The following is a 17,620-nucleotide window of genomic DNA, read 5'->3' on the forward strand; positions in this document are numbered from 1 at the left end:
TTAAATGAGTAAATCACTCCGATCTGCAACTCTCGCTGTCCTCCTAAACATCCTCCTCCTCCTCCTCCTCCTCATCCTTATATGGCATCTTGACAGTGCATGCACAGTGAACACCAGAAGCCCATAGGTCAGGCCTGAAATTATAGCTAAACCTCAGCTTCTGAGGTACATGAACTGTTTATATCGATGAAAATTTATGATCTCTATACCCTAAATCCCTGGCCTCTCTTTTACATTGACTTCTTTACTATTTGCTGCTTTATTTTATGATGATCCCTTGCCCTCTATAAATATATCACAGTTATTTAACCCTAGGTCTCAGCCCTAGTTTTCCCTTATTTCAGGGCAGATCTGCCATTCTACATCCAACTACTTAGGATTCCATGAGGCTGTTTTACATGAAATTCTTGTGTTGGTGTTTTGTTTTGATTATTCCACTATATTCAATTCATGGTTTGCTATTCATCCATGCAGCCAAGAAAGATAGATAGACAGATAGACAGACAGACAGACAGACAGACAGACAGACAGACAGACAATGATATTGAATTGGAGCAGAATTTTTTTTTATCTGCTGCAGTAATATTGTTATTTTGTGTTAAATATTAATTTCTGTAAAAACAGAACGCTTTACATATTTGGAATTGACTAAAGCAGACTACAGGTAAAATCTTCAGTGCATTTTCCTGGAGTAGTTATCATTCAACACAATGGACTTATTTTCAAGTAAACATTCATAAAATTGCACTCTGATTCTACAAAGCACTTATCATGGAGCAAATTTCTTTGAAATCTTATTCTATGAGCCTATTCTCACACACTACATTTTATCACATTCTCTATCGATTATTGTTAAGATTTTTGCTCAGTCTTATAAATGATTGATATCATCCTAGAAATGCATCATAGAATAATTAAACTTTTTGGTTGAGATGGTTTTATAATTTTCCACTTGAAAGTAGCAATAGAAAAGAGGAAAGAATGCATTTGCAAAACCTATAGTCCAATATTAAAATGGTTAAAGGAAATATGAGTCAGTCGTATGTAAATTCTGACCTAATCTAAGCAGCATGCTGGTAGGTAATTGTATTTTTCTTTAAAAAGAGACAGATCCTACAATAATTATGCCTTGTTAGTGTCCACATTGCTATATTTTTGATTTATGCATTTTAGTGAGAGCTGACAGATAAGCAAGAAAAATTGACATATTATAAACTAATAAAAATAAATAATATTGGAATTTGCCTGGCAGCATGTGCATTGGGGATCTAAATCAATGCATTAATCACATGAAGTTTTGAATAAAGTATAGTTTTTGCTAAATGAAAAAAATGTCATTATGAAACAAGAGCAAAATATTAAAAATCAGAAACATACCTATATTGGGCCTTTTATGGTGCCTTGGGCAAAATAATATATATAAATCTGAGCTGTATTATTTTTTTCTAAATGTTCTATTCAAAAATTACAAGACTGTCCTGTAGCTGGCCCATCTTTACAAAATGTAATTGTAATAATCTATTTCCTTAATGCTGGAACCAAGGTTTTTATTCTTAGTACAGAAGTTATTTTAGACTCCCTATTTACTAAATTGTTCTTGCTTTCATGTATAATGGCACTGCCATTATATGTGAGGAATAAAAAAAATGCAATTTACAGTATATAGTAACTTCTAGTCTTGGGCGTTCTGCTCTAGTGCCTAGTGTTATGGACAAATTGATAATATAAATATTACAAAAATGAGCTTGGTGGAGTCTAGCAAGTGATACTGCCTAACTTGAATGACAGAAACTGATGAACTATGACTACCTTAGTTCACATCAACCTTTTGCACATATAATCTTATTTTAGTGACATGCATGCAGATGTGCAGGCCAAAGACAAAAGTGGTGTACATTGGATTGGTTTCTTTGGTTAGAGGAGACTTGCTTGTGACATAAATGAATATCCCACACTTGCTTAGTGGCATACCAAGGCTCCTCGGAACAAAGTATTGTCAGAATGCTTTGTGTTCTGCTGCTGCAAGAACATGTTTATATTCCTATAGAAATATTTCATGATGAGGATGTTGAAATAAGAAATAGTTTAACCTAAGAGGGTGTGAAATGGGGAATAAATTCAGACCAATGATATCAATGCCCAAGTGTTATTTTATTCATCAGCATGTGCATATAAGGGTTCAGATTCCTTCCATCCTCCATTCCTTCCTGCATTATTTGCTGCTAAAACACATCAATCGAACCACAGAATAATTGTCATAGTGTCCAGAAATTATGTTCAACACATATAGAGAACCATAGACTCTAATGATTGTTCTGCACTGTAACAGTAGTTCTCCAAGAGCTCAAAAAAGAGGAGTCTCCTTCCTTCCTTCCTTCCTCCCTTCCTTCCTTCCTTCCTTCCTTCCTTCCTTTTGGATTGTTTTGGCAATGTTCAAGAGGAGATAAAATATAATTAATTTTCATTACAGTCTTTCCAGGTTCTGCTATCACTAATATATTGTTATTTGTAAACTCACTATGGAAAGGACTCTACATTTTTCAGATAAAGGCATCACAAAAAGATTTTGCAGTACTGGGAAATGAAAATCAAAAGGTTTTTCTCAGGAATGAACAAAATACCCTGCAACACTACAATAAAGTCAGCAGGCAATGAACTATTTGTTATAGGATTGGCAGGTGAACTACAGTCCAAGGACCTATCCAAGATTGCAAAAATCCATAGTTTTATTTTCATCTCTTATGAGCCTGTACCTGATGAGAAGAGATATACATAAGTACTGTACATGTGTGGTGTCCCTGAACATGCAAGCACATGAAAACAGTGGGACCTCTTTCAAAGCAATGTTATGAACCTTACAAAAACACAGCTGTTTTAACAGCTGTTTTAATTATTCAAAGAGAAGTGTTTTGATTGCACTCATACTTGTTGCAAAGCCTTTCATTTAAATGCTGTGCACAGCCTTAGAGCATTTGATAGATGAAGATGAGAAGAAAATTGGAATATTCAGACATCTGCATTAACCTTAGTAGGTCCTATAGGACCAGATACTGGAATTTGCTTGATCACATCAGATGCTAATGCTATTGCTGTATGTTGAAAGGCTCTAATCTGTATTAATTACTACTCTTTTCATGCATTAGCTAAGTGATGGGGAAATGCATCAGATCTCTGACAAGTAACCATGTGGTTATATTCTTCAGAGGCTGATACTGATCTTCAATCTTTTTTGAAGTACGTTCACAGCAAAATAATCTACTTGGACATTTTGATATATACTCAAGCTGAAATTCAGTGCTTAGTCCAGTGCATTTACCTCTAATTAGTGAAATTTAAATGATAGTATGTTGGTCTGAAAAACAATCTCAGTTTTAGACTTCCTACATTGTATTGATTAGTATGGCTTAGTGTGGCTAATTAGTCTTTAATTGCAGAACTGACATACCGTCCAAGTGGTACCTTAGTGATAAGCATTGCCCCGACTATTAGCGAGAAATGCTCCATGTGATAAGGGTAAAACTAAGACTGCTGATCTGCTATTTTCCTCTATCTTACTGAAATATGTTATGTGAAAGCAATGATGGTCCAAAGCTATGATGTGTTAGCGGAGTCAGATTCTATAGGCTAATATGGAGACAAGTAGGGGAAAGTGGGATACTAAATGCATAAAGAGAATGAATAAACTAAAAGAATAGTGAAATAAAAATATATGGAACTAATAGAAAGGGGAAAGATTTAATAGGTCTGGATAAAGGTTGTTTGATCTTATGAATGGAGATGTTGAATACATCATCATCATCATCATCATCATCATCATCATCATCATCATCATCATCATAATAATAATAATAATAATAAAGTTGGAAGGGACCTTGGAGGTCATCTAGTCCAACCCCCTGCTCAGGCAAGAAACCCTATACCATTTCGGACAAATGGCTGTCCAGTCTCTTCTTAAAAACCTCCAGTGTTGGAGCATTCACGGTTTCTGGAGGCAGGTTGTTCCACTGGTTAATTGTTCTAACTGTCAGGAAGTTTCTTCTTAGTTCTAGGTTGCTTTTCTCCTTGCTTCATTTCCACCCGTTGCTTCTTGTCCTGCCTTCAGACGCCTTGGAAAATAGCTTGACTCCCTCTTCTTTGTGGCAGTCCCTGAGATATTGGAACACTGCTATCATGTCCCCCCTCGTCCTTCTCTTCATTAAACTAGACATACCCAATTCCAGCAACTGTTCCTTATATGCTTTAGCCTCCAGTCCCCTAATCATCTTTGTTGCTCTTCTCTGTACTCTTTCTAGAGTCTCAACATCTTTTTTACATGTTTGTAAGTGAAAAGTAGGTTTCATTATGAATGGAAGAGCTAAGAACAACTTGCCTCCAGAAGCTGTGAATGCTCCAACACTGGAAGTTTTTAAGAGACTGGGCAGCAATTTGTCCAGTTTATGACATTTTATGACATTTGTCCAGTTTATGACATTTTGGGGACACACTTTGGGTTTGGGTTGGTTATGAAGTGTATTTTTATATATTGCATTTGTATTATATTTTTAATCTTTGTCAGCTACCCACCATTATATTTCTGAGATGGATAGCCATTTAAATCAAGTTAAAATAAATACATACATAAATATTGGCCAGCTTACAGGCAATTTTAAAGAGGGTAATTGTCCCTCCAAAGTATGTTTTACTATTTGAAATTATTAAATTGATCAATTCTTTTGTTTCAAGGTAGAGAATCTAATCAGTAGTTTGTTTTGGTATGCACCTCTATTTAAGGGGCCATTTATCTCAATGGACACAGGGTAATGGAAAACAATATATTAACATTGGATGCAGTGATTTTTGCAGGAAATATGTCTTAAGTAACTATGTATTTGTATATGGAGAACTCAAGAGTCTTTCATCCATTGTGGTCTGTTCAAAACAAGTGTTGCCAATATTTTTATATGACTTTCCTGGTTTTCATATCTTCCCCTCATTTTCTCACAAAACTTTTTTCAAGCTTAACCAGATAAGCTCATCTCTTGGCTCCAATTTATAAGTAAAGGTGATTCATATATCGAAATGTAATTATGAACCCCTCGAGTGAGATGTCAAGCTGGCCCCAGGCAATGCTAACATGATCCCCAAGGTACTATTATTAGTTACAAATTCCTGGGTGTCATCTTCATGTTTGAGAAGAGGCCCTGAAGGACAGAACAGAATGCAAAGACTTGAAAAGAAAAGTTTTAACACCCTACAACAAAAGTATATTCAGAACTGTCTGAAAGTTAGACTTAGATGTTCAAATATGATGTAGAACAGCTTCCTACTTGTTATATGAGGGATATATTCTGAGAACAGTCACCTCTGTACCAAGTGCTTCTGTCTGTCCGTCTGTCTGTATATGTAGAAGTCCTTGGTGTTCTTTGAGCTTGCAGATGCTTGCCAATGCTTGCCGATGTTTAATTACCAAATCAGCTAACATCAATATGAGTGTGGGTTTGCACATTGTTTATATACAATAGCTTGCTTACCATTGTTGGTGGGGGCTGGTTTTCTCCTTGGTAATTCCTTGGTTAGGATATTATTTTCTGCTTGATTGTTTGCTTGGTGTAAATCCCTGCTAATCTGGTTGTTGGCTGTTAAAGAGAATACATTCTGATTTCTTTGTTTCCTTAGCTTATTTATTTATATAAATATGGTTTATTTTTATGGATTGATGGTTGATTTGTTTGAATGCCAGACTTCTTGGAATTCCCTAGCATTTTTGGATTTAACTTGGTCTAAGATGCTCACAGTTTTCCAGTTGAAACTGTGGTTGAATCTATCGATGTATTGTGAGATTAAGGGGTTTTCATCATATCTTCTGTTAGTGTTCATAGAAGTGCTCCATTAGTCTTCTGCTTGTCTGTCATACATATTAGCTGTTGTCATACATATAGTCCTTGACCTATAGATCTTCTCTTCTAGTGACATCTATCTATCTATCTATCTATCTATCTATCTATCTATCTATCTATCTATCTATCTATCTATCTATCTATCTAATCATGGAGAAGCACTTGTTTCAAAACTAATTAATAATTACTCAATTCTTGATTTTTATTTTGGTTTGTTTAGCTTAAAATTTGTTACCTTATTCTGGCAACACAAACACAAGATTATCTTCTTAATCAGTGGATTAACCATCATTCCCCAGCAACCCACAGTCAGGAATGTTAAGATATACAGTAGTTGCAATTTTTATAGTGAAATGGAGGCTGGAAGGATGTTGCTTTCCTCTCCCAATCTTTTTTTCATTTAGCAAGGCAATGTAAATATGCACATGAACAAATGAAGAAACACATGATATCAAGGTCAATAATATCAAGGACAGCTTCATGGAGATTGAACTCTATTTCTGCTCATTTTACACTACATTTCTCCTTCCCCCCAGTATAGCTTGGGAGATGAAAACTGAGGCAGCCATGGAGATGAAGTGCTTAGAATGAGGTCTATGACTTCACCTTGACCTTAGGTGAAGTAAAGATTAGTTAATCCCCAAATCAGCTATTCCTACAACATAAATGATAGAAGTCCAAATTATTTAACCCTATGTAAAGGAAATGTTTAGGATTAAATCTAACTGTCTCGGGGCTAATTGGCTGGGTCAATTAAGTCCTTCTGTAGTCCCACAACATATTAAAGCTATCATGAGAACAGGACCTATCTATGGCACTGCACATTAGAAAAAAGTGAACAACTAGAATCTAAGGAAAATTAGAAAATATTCTGAACAATTCTAAGTTTTTGTTGCTAAAAGCTGTAAGGTATAATGTGGTCTGTTATATTGGAGGCAGGCTCTGGAAATTTTATAAACAGATTCTGAAATAGTTTAATCAGCTCATGTATCAGTTTTAAAGCCTACTACAAGATAATTGATTTGCAAACATACTTCCCATTATTCAGCAAAGTCAATATGCAATACAGCTGGTCCCAAAATACTTATTGGTATCATCATGTTCCACAATATCTTTTTTCTCTCAGTACGAGAGACAGCTGCATTACTAGATTTGTGCCATTCAGCAGTCTTAGCTGCATGTTCTGCACTCTGTGTATGTCTTTCCCTCAGTATGTACGTCTAGAGCTCTTCAGCTGCAATAGGGTTTGATTAGTTATTTGACTAGTTATTTTCTCACTGTTTCTTCTATGTACTAGTTTGGATGGTTGAGAGTTCTAACCTGCAGCCAATTTCAAACTGAACTTGGCTCTTGTTTAATTCTGACAACTTCTAACTCTAAAATATCTACAGTATATCTTTGAGGATAAATCTTCAACCATAATGTCCATAGCTCATCTGTCCTTTATAATTTGATTTGTTCTATTCTAATCCTTCAGCCATTCATTTTATCTTGCATCCAAGTACTATAGGCTTCAACAGATCCAGTCTGGCTCAGGTTTTCTGGGTGCAAAATATTCATATTTTATAGGGAAATAGTTTCTCTTTTCTGCAGTAGCAGTAAGTTGACAAATTTAAAGATGTGTTATACCTGAAGCACTGTGGGATAAGCATAAAACTTGGTAGCCATACTGTAGCAAGAAAATCTCTGCTTCCTATCATTCCTATCATACATCAGGCCTGTTGAAATCAAAAATTCGATAAAGAATTTTTTTGCTGTGCTATACTTCCAAATTATAGGACATAAGCCAACAGATGGAAGTCTACTTAAACAAAGGTGGCAACATAGAAGAGATGTTGGCTTTCTTTTTTATAAAATGTTGGGAAAAATAACTTTTCAGATAAACAATAACTTACTTATTTACAAAACCTAAACATGTAAAACATGGCCTGTGTTTTGTTTTTTTATTTTTTTCCCTAGTAAAACCCTCAGTTTCTGTTCTTTCCAGTTCTTCCTTGCCATAAAAAAACTGTCTCCTCTATTCACTGACTAGGAACATATTTCATTCTGCAAAAGAGCCTCATAAATATTTCCACGCAAATGCATGATGGGAAGATTTGCCAATTCTCCTTCTCACTTCAGCCACTTATAAAGCATTTATTGCCACTCAAGAAATTTGTCTAATGTTGAAGGTTTGTAAATGAAAGGAAGAAAAAGGAAGGAATTGAAAAGCTATAGAAAATAATAATAATAATAATAATAATGATGATGATGATGATGATGATGATGATGATGATGATTTATTTATTTATTTATTTATTTATTATTTTGATTTATATCCCGCCCTTCTCCCGACGGGACTCAGGGCGGCTCACAACCTATTTAAAAACAAAAACATACCCACAATCCCCACCGAATAAAACCAATTAAAAGCCAAATATATTAACGTTGTGATTTCCTGTTTAAAATTTCCTTAAAATAAACCCGATTTTTAAAACCCTCTCTAGGCCAGGCCCGCTTGCTGGAAAAGACATGTCTTGAGGGCGCGGCGGAAAGTAAAGAGATCCGGAATCATCCGGATCTCGGGGGGTAGATCGTTCCAGAGGACGGGGGCACCCACAGAGAAGGCCCTCCCCCTGGGGGTCGCCAGCCTACATTGCTTGGCCGACGGCACCCTGAGGAGGCCCACTCTGTGGGAGCGTACCAGTCTATGGGAGGGAATCTGTGGCAGAAGGCGGTCTCGGAGATAACCAGGTCCTATGCCATGGAGCGCTTTAAAGGTGGTAACTAACACCTTAAAGCGCACCCGGAAGGCCACTGGCAACCAGTGCAGCTCGCGCAGCAGCGGTGTTACATGGGAGCGACGACAGGGAGGGTTGTGGCGGGCGCGCCGGCGTAAGACCTGCAGTTGAAGCCTCCGGGTGCTCCTCAAAGGGAGCCCCATGTAGAGAGCGTTACAGTAGTCCAGGCGGGAGGTAACGAGAGCATGAGTGACTGTGCGCAAGGCGTCCCGGTCCAGAAAAGGTCGCAACTGGTGGATCAGGCGAACCTGATAAAACGCCCCCCCTGGTCACGGCCGACAACTGATCATCCAATGTCAGCCGTGGATCCAGGAGGACTCCCAAGTTGCGCGCCCTCTCTGAGGGGGCCAAAGTTTCGCCCCCATGGTAACTGGCTCGTACTTATGACGGTTGCAGCGTCCCGAGGCCATGGGATCCCCTTTAGTGACCTTCTGACAAGCCAAGTCAATGGGGAAGCTGAATTCACTTCACTTAACAACTGCAGTGATTCACTTAAGAGCCGCAGCAAGAAAGGTCGTAACATGGGGCAAAATTCACTTAACTTGTCTTCCTTAGCAACAGAAATTTGGGGCTGAATCGTACGTCGAGGACTACCCTGTGGTGTGTTTAGCTGAGAAGTGAACCGATTTCTCCTGTCAACAACGCAGCTGTCCGTGCACAAAGGAGACATCAAGTCAAGCCGCGGCTCGTAGAGCAATCGACAGTTGTCTGGCTTCACACAACAGGCTAACCCATAAATCGGTCTCCAACCCAACCTGTGGAATTGCTTTTTTTTCTTTTTCTAAGTTAAACATCCACATTTATTTACAGTTGCCATTCGCACAACTCCATAAAGCAATTTCTCCACAACCTGTAAGCCTTTGTGATGAAGGCCTACAGAAGAACGATACTAAAAGCATTTATGCAATCCTTCATCCATAATCCAGGACAGCCATGGGAACGGGAAAGAGGTGGCACTCGCCGTAGCAGTCTTACTACAAACTCTTCCAACAGTTAGCAAAAAAAAAAAAAGGCACATAATGTGCCCTGAATTCGCTGTATTTTTTTAATGCCATCTCTTCTTCGCTCAGACACGAGAGAGCACGGGGGGGGGGGGGGGGGGTGAGAACAGCCGTTCCTTTTGGCCTGTAATTCTGCCTTCCCTGTTTGAAAGTGGGCCATGTGGATGCTTCCTGTTGGAAGCGTGTGAATCATCTCCAGATGGCCCTACATAATTGCTTCCTCTGACTTCCTCTGTCCCAAGCCATCCAGGTGGGGAGAAGAGGTAACGGAATACTGTCGGATGGGTAGCACAGCGAGGCCCGGATTACTGTATTCGTACCTCTTCCCCAGGACTGCCACCGACGGCTGACAATTATTTAGGGCAGATGGGAGACTCACCTGGGAGATTCAGCAAAAAAATAATAATCTGCAAAAAACAAACGGGGGATTTCGTGTATCTGGAATCTCCCTATCTCTACATAGAGAAAAACCTAGAAAAAGCTGCTTACGATCCGAATTGAAAAAGCTACTTTAACAATCTGAACTGCAAAAGCTACTTACGATCCAGATTTAAACTTCTGATGTCCGTCACCCCCATTTTCAGTGCGGCATTTTGAGTGCTCAGCCCCTGGTCCACGTTAACGTGACTGATTTTTTAACGTTTTGCTGGAAATGGGCTTTTGCTTACGCTATGGGGGCAAAAAAAGCACCCCATCAGGAACAAAGGGTTCGCTTAACGACTGCCGCAAAAGTCATAACGCTGAATCCGGTGGCCTGGGGTATGAGGCTCACAACTTAACAAAATTGTGGGCTCTCAAATCAAGGACTACCTGTAATAGCAGTAGTAATTTTGTTTACTTTTCAAGCACTCAAAATGTCAGGGGAATCGTTAACCTGTCCTGCCCAAACCAACGCCAGGGATAAACAGTAAAATGAATAATGTTCTAGGAACGTTGAAGGGTTTTTTTTAACAGAGAGAAGCGGTTAATTATGAAGTCCTATGCCTAAATATGCCGGGATCTGCAGTGGTACAGTTCCAAAGAAGACTGTGGGTGCTGCTGAATGGGAATTATGTAAGTGGCTCGTGGGCCCCGGAGACGCTCACCATCTGGAATTCTTGCAGCTGCAAATGATGCCCCACCAGCAATCCCAGTACATCCCCCAGGCGGACGGTGGTCTCAAGATCAGGTTCTCCCAGGAGCAGCTCGCACTGCCTGATGGCCTCTTTGGGGTCCTCGGAGTAAAGTCTAGGCAGGGGGGAAAAAACACCATACACTATTGGCACAATGGTTCCTTGGTTGATCTTTTTCTTCTCCGTGGAATCAATCATGGTCATAAATTGAGGATTATCTGGACCATAAAGCTGTGTTTCTCAACCTTGGCAACTTTTAAGATGGGTGGACTGCAATCCCCAGAATTCCCCAGTCAGCACTGCCTGATATCCTGGTGGCTGGCATGGCAGCCACAGCACTGTTGGCTGAGGAATTCTGGGGGTTGAAGTCCATGCAAGATTGAGAAGGCCGCCAAGGTTGAGAAGAACTCCTCAAGGTTCCCTCTCACCTTCGGGCTTGAATAAACCTCTTCACCAGGGCCATCTTGGTCTGTAGGTGTGCCAGCTTGTTCTCTTGCTCCGCTGGGCTCCGCGTCTTTGCCTTGGACATGCACTTGTAGGCCTCGGTCAGGGCTCCCAAGGCCTTCTCGTAGTTCTGGAACTCTTCCACCTCCACCTGGAAAGGAAGGAAAGCTGAGNCTGGGAAGGCCATCGGGGCCACCGGGGCCGCCAAAAGGGCCACCCGAAGGCCACCGAGGCTAGAGTGGTTTGCCCAGGGGCCCATTGTTCCTCAGATTCTTAAAAGCCAGAGGATCACCCACGGGTCGTCGGGGCCATCGGCGAGGCCGTCCGAGGTCTCCAACAAGGCCACCGCCGAAGCCACCGCCACCGCCGCCGGTGATGATGATGATGATGATGATGGAAGGGACATTGGAGGTCATCTAGTCCAACCCCTTGCTCAGGCAGGAAACCCTATACCATTTCAGACAAATGGCTGTCCAGTCTCTTCTTAAAAACTTTCAGTGTTGGAGCATTCACAGTTTCTGAAGGCAGGTTGTTCCACCGATTAATTGTTCTAACTGTCAGGAAATTTCTCTTTAGTTCTAGATTGCTTCTCTCTTTGGTTAGTTTCCATCTATTGCTTCTTGTTTTGTCTTCAGGTGCTTTGGAAAATAGCTTGACTCCTTCTTCTTTGTGGCAACCCCTGAGATATTGGAACACTGTTATCATGTCACCCCTCGTCCTTCTCTTTGTTAAACTAGACATACCCACTTCCAGCAACCGTTCCTTATATGTTTTAGCCTCCAGTCCCCTAATCATCTTTGTTGCTCTTCTCTGTATTCTTTCTAGAGTTTCAACATCTTTTTTACATCATGGTGACCAAAACTGGATGCAGTGTTCCAAGTGTGGCCTTACCAAGGCTTTGTAAAGTGGTATTAACACTTCACGTGATCTTGATTCTATCCCTCTGTTAATGTAGCCTAATGTGTTGGCTTTTTTGGCAGCTGCAGCAGACTGCTGGCTCATATTTAAGTGATTGTCACTAGGACTCCAAGATCCCTCTCATAGTTGCTACTATTGAGCAAGGTACCATCTATAGTATACCTGTGCATTTGGTTTTTCTTGCCTAAATGTAGAACCTTACTTCTTTCACCATTGAATTTCATTTTGTTAGTGAAAAAAGTAAGGTTCAACATTTAGGCAAGAAAAACCAAATGCACAGGTATAGTATAGGTGATACCTTGCTCAATAGTAGTAACTGTATTAACATAAAGCTCTGCTAAATCAAAAGACACATATCCCTTTTTATTAATTTTATCCCATGAAATAGACATTAAAACCATGAAGAAGATATCTAAATTGGATGTGTGAGTAATATTAGAGCCCTTTTACCTCCTAATTTTCACTCGCAGCAATATTTTGTAGGTGTTTTATAGGACCCTATCATGTTTGGAAATAAAATGTAGCTGCACTGTGTTGATAATATTCCAAAGTCATTTGTTTCATCCCTTGCTAGATTATTAAAAGTGAAAAGATCATTCCAAGCAATTTACTTGTTCCCACCTCACAGCCTAGCTGAAAATTGTAATTAAAATGATACATCAGGGGACTGGGTGGATTAAGCAGTGGAAAAATGATACAAGGGCTTTCCTTCTCCCCAATGTTCTCTCTCCTTTGTTTTGCGCTGCATCTATTGTGAATAGATGTAATTAGTTGGTTGTATTGCTCATAAAACTGGAAGATGATTTATTAAAAAGGTCAAGCTCTGCTTCTCATTGCTGTTGTCAGGATGTCCAGTTTTCAAGTACAATTCCATGCAGGCATAAGGTGTACCAGCAACAGCAGTGGCTGCCTGGTTGAAAATCAGTCAGCCCTGTGAGTTTTGTATTGTGCCACATACGAAACAGCATTATTTTGTGAAACAAACAAGACCCAGAACAAAATTTCAAGACTAAATTCTTCTGTTCATGCTTTCAGCTAGTCAGCTGGTGACTCCTTTTTCTGGAATAGCTCATTTCTCCTTTTTTGGCTGGAAACGTGAACAGAAGCCCCCTTTTGGTGATCAAAGGAAAAAATCTGAGGAATTAATTCTACCATCAACATCTTGGTATAAAAAGGGGAACATCAGTCTTTTTGTCCATTGTGGTAAAAACAGAAAGCAGACTCTAAACTGATGGTATTGCTACTGCAACCCACTTGTATTTGTGGGGTCCTTGGTGCTCTCTGAGCTTGGTGGTATTCTTGCAGATGTTTCATTACCAAACTAGGTAACATCATCAGTGATAGCATCAGTGATAACTAATGAAATGAAATGTCTGCAGGAAAACTATCAAGTTCAAAGAGCACCAAGGACCCCACAGTTCAATCTTGAACTACAAATATTCCCTTTTATCAGTATGACTTGTATTTGCATGTTTCTTTAGTTTCTTAGGAATCTATGCTTAGATAACTAATTTGTAATTAATTTATATTACTAATACCTAATGGCTGATGGTCTTAATGATGGTCATTAAAAGTTGAAAAGAACATTCCTGTATTTTTCCAATCATGGTAGTCAATATCCCAAGTCCAAGGAGTTGCACATGATGTCATGGAGCCAAGCTATTCTCCAAAGTATCTAAAGGCAGGACAAGAAGCAACAGATAAGAATTAACCAAAGAGAGAAGCAACCTAGAACTAAGGAGAAATTTCTTGACAGTTAGAACAATTAATCAGTGGAACAACTGGCCTCCAGAAGTTGTGAATGCTCCAACACTGGAAGTTTTTAAGAAGAGACTGGCAGCCATTTGTCTGAAATGGTATAGGGTTTCCTGCCTGAGCAGGGGGTTCAACTAGATGACCTCCAAGGTCCCTTCCAACATCATCATCATCACCACCATCATCATCATTATCGTTGTTGTTGTTATTATTATTATTATTATTATTATTATTATTATTATTATTATTATTATTTTCTATAGCTTTTCAATTCCTTCCCTTTTCTTCCTTTCATTTACAGTGAGCAGGGGGTTGGATTAGATGACCTCCAAAGTCCCTTCAAACAACAACAACAATAACAATAATAATAATAATAAAAACCAACAAAAACAAAGTCAAAAGCAATCCACCAAAAATCTCATACTACACTAAACTGGATAATTTAATCTCAAAATAGAACTAAAAATCAAGATGTTTTTGCAAATAGAAACAAAATAAACCTTCCCTAGACCTGCCTAGCAGCTAAAATCAAGTGTATGCATTAAACGTTGCTAAATATAGAAAATCTCCCATATAAAAAGAAGTTCTACAGTTTGAAAACTATTAAAGTACCACAGAGATAACATTGAAAGCTGTTATAGCTAATTGATGCCTTTAGACCATTACCAAAGGTACCAGGATTCTTCTACTCATCCTAAACAGATTTTATTTATTTATTTAGAAAATTTATATAGCTGCTTACTCACAGCGATTCTAGGCAGTTTACAAACAATAAAAACACTATTATTATTATTATTATTATTATTATTATTATTATTATTATTATTATTATTATTATTATTATTATTATTATTATTATTAGGCTGTTAGCCGCCCTGAGTCCGGTGAGGAGAAGGGCGGGGTACAAATTAAATTATTATTATTATTATTATTATTATTATTATTATTATTATTATTATTATTATTATTATTATTATTATTATTATTATTATTATTATTATTTATTAGGCTTGTGTAACCCAGGAGCTATAGGATCAATCAGGTGCCCCACCCCCATCCCTGAAGTCAAAGAAAAACTTCAACTTCGAATCCTGCCTTATCCATCAACTTTTGAAGAAAGCTCTTCCTGAAGTCAGAAGGAAGAAGTATAGGGCCACCATACAAGTAATAATAATAATAATAATAATAATAATAATAATAATAATAATAATAATAATAATAATAATGATGATGATGATGATGATGATGATGATGATGATGATGATGATGATGATGATGATGATGATGATGATGATGATAAAGTTGGAAGGGACCTCGGAGGTCATCTAGTCCAACCTCCTGCTCAGGCAGGAAACCCTATACCGTTTCGGACAAATGGCTGTCCAGTTTCTTCTTAAAAACTTCCAGTGTTGGCGCATTCGCTGCTTCTGGAGGCAGGTTGTTCCACTGGTTAATTGTTCTAACTGTCAGGAGGTTTCTCCTTAGTTCTAGGTTGCTTCTCTCTTTGGTTAGTTTCCACCCATTGCTTCTTGTCCTGCCTTCAGGTGCTTTGGAGAATAGCCTGACTGCCTCTTCTTTGTGGCAGCCCCTAAGATATTGGAACACTGCTATCATGTCCGCCCTCGTCCTTCTCTTCGTTAAACTAGACATACCCAATTCCAGCAACCATTCCTTATATGTTTTAGCCTCCAGTCCCCTAATCATCTTTGTTGCTCTTCTCTGTACTCTTTCTAGAGTATCAACATCTTTTTTACATCGTGGTGACCAAAACTGGATGCAGTATTCCAAGTGTGGCCTTACCAAGGCATTGTAAAGTGGTATTAATACTTCACGTGATCTTGATTCTATCCATCTGTTAATGCAGCCTAGCACTGTGTTGGCTTTTTTAGCAGCTGCAGTACACTGCTGGTTCATATTGATATACTGTATGTGGAAGGACTATGAACTTCAGAACCAAATCTCTTCCATAATGCCTTTAGCCCAGAGAGAAATTTATATCTAAGCTTGCAATTGATCCTAGAAAAGATAATCAAAAAACAATCTGTGAACAACTAGAAGGAAACAAAGTCATAACTAGAAGCCAGCATGGGTTTGTTAAAAACAGATCATGGCAAACCAATGTCATCTCATTCTTCGATAAAGTGACTAAACTAATAGACCAGCAAAACGCAGTGGACATAGTATACTTAGATTTCAGTAAGGCATTTGACAAGGTAGACCACAACCTACTCCTTGGTAAGTTAGGAAAAGGTGGAATAGACAACATCACCACCAGATGGATCTGTAGCTGGCTAACAAACCGTACTCAACTAGTAGTCCTCAATGGTACTACATCCCATGGAGAGAAATAAGCAGTGAAGTACCACAAGGCTCTGTCTTAGGCCCAGTATTCTTCAATATCTTCATAAATGATTTAGATGAGGGAAATGAAGGGGAACTCATCAAATTTGCAGATGACACCAAACTGACAGAAGTAGCCAACACCCCAAAAGACAAACTCAGGATCCAAAAAGATCTTGACAAACTTGAACAATGGGCCCTATCCAACAAAATGAATTTCAATGTGGAGAAAAGCGAAGTCTTACATTTAGGCAGGAAAAACCAAAGGTACAAATACAGATTGGGTAAGACCTGGCTTAAAAACAGTAACTGTGAGAGGGATCTTGAAATCTTAGTGGACAATCACTTGACTATGAGCCAGCAGTGTGCAGCAGCAACCAAAAAAGCTAATCCTGGGTTGTATAAACAGAGGCATAGAATCAAGATCACACGAAGTATTATTACCACTTTATAAAACCCTAATAAGACCACACCTGGAATACTGCAGCCAATTTTGGTCACCATATCACAAAAAAAATGTTGAGAGTTTGGAAAAAATTCAGAGAAGAGCAACTAAGATGATCAAAGGCCTGGAGACTAAAACATACGAAGAACGGCTACGGGACTTGGCTAGTCTAAAAAAAGAAATGAACAGGGGAGACATGATAGAAGTGTTCTAGTATCTGAGGGGCTGCCACAAGGCAGAGGGGGCCAGGTTGTTCACCAAAGCACCAGAGGGAAGGACGAGAAACAATGGTTGGAAACTGATCAAAGAGAGAAGCAACCTGGAATTAAGGAGAAACTTCCTGACAGTGAGGACAGTTAACCAGTGGAACAGCTTATCCCCAGAAATTGTGGGCACTGCATCACTGGAGATTTTTAAAAAGAGACTGAACATTCACCTGTCTGAGATGGTATAGGCAGGGCTTTTTTTCTCATAGAATGCTCAGAATGGAGTTCCGGCACCTTTTTTGGATGGAACCTTGTAGGGTAGGCAAGGCGGGTTGTATGACGTGTGTGAGTTCTGGCACTTTTTTTTTTTTTTTTACAAAAAGAGCACTGGGTATAGGTGCTCCTGCTTGAGCAGGGAACTGGACTAGAAGATCTCCAAGGTCCCTTCCAGCTCTATTCTGTTCTAAATTAACTCCTTCCAATCAAAACAATGGAAAATGAAGAAGACTATTTTAATAGTCTTTAAAAATAAAATGGTGTTATTTTATTTCCATCTTGCATGACCGGATGGTTTACAATGTATGGTAATTGCTTATTTTATATTTATATTCCTCTTTTCATAAAAAAAGTGGGACTTTTTAGTAGCCTTATCCATTACACATGATGGATAATACACACACCCGCAAAAAATCAGGGATGTTCTGTAAGGGGAAGTGGGTGGGCAATGTAAGATAGTGGTTGCA

The 17,620-nt window shown here is 38.9% G+C and overlaps 1 protein-coding gene across 1 annotated transcript; it reads right to left on the reverse strand.

Annotated features, from left to right (window-relative positions):
* Positions 1 to 9,862: 9,862 nt before the first annotated feature.
* On the reverse strand, positions 9,863 to 11,400 carry LOC107286205 (intraflagellar transport protein 140 homolog). The gene is made up of 3 exons (XM_015814528.1): positions 11,198 to 11,400; positions 10,743 to 10,884; positions 9,863 to 10,036 (listed from the first exon to the last, which is right to left on the reverse strand). The coding sequence occupies exons 1-3, from the start codon at positions 11,398 to 11,400 to the stop codon at positions 9,863 to 9,865; spliced, it is 519 nt and encodes a 172-aa protein (XP_015670014.1).
* Positions 11,401 to 17,620: the final 6,220 nt, after the last annotated feature.

The sequence above is a fragment of the Protobothrops mucrosquamatus genome, unplaced genomic scaffold (assembly GCF_001527695.2).
Source record: "Protobothrops mucrosquamatus isolate PMUCROS unplaced genomic scaffold, P.Mucros_1.0 scaffold260, whole genome shotgun sequence".
Classification (NCBI taxonomy): Eukaryota; Metazoa; Chordata; class Lepidosauria; order Squamata; family Viperidae; genus Protobothrops; species Protobothrops mucrosquamatus.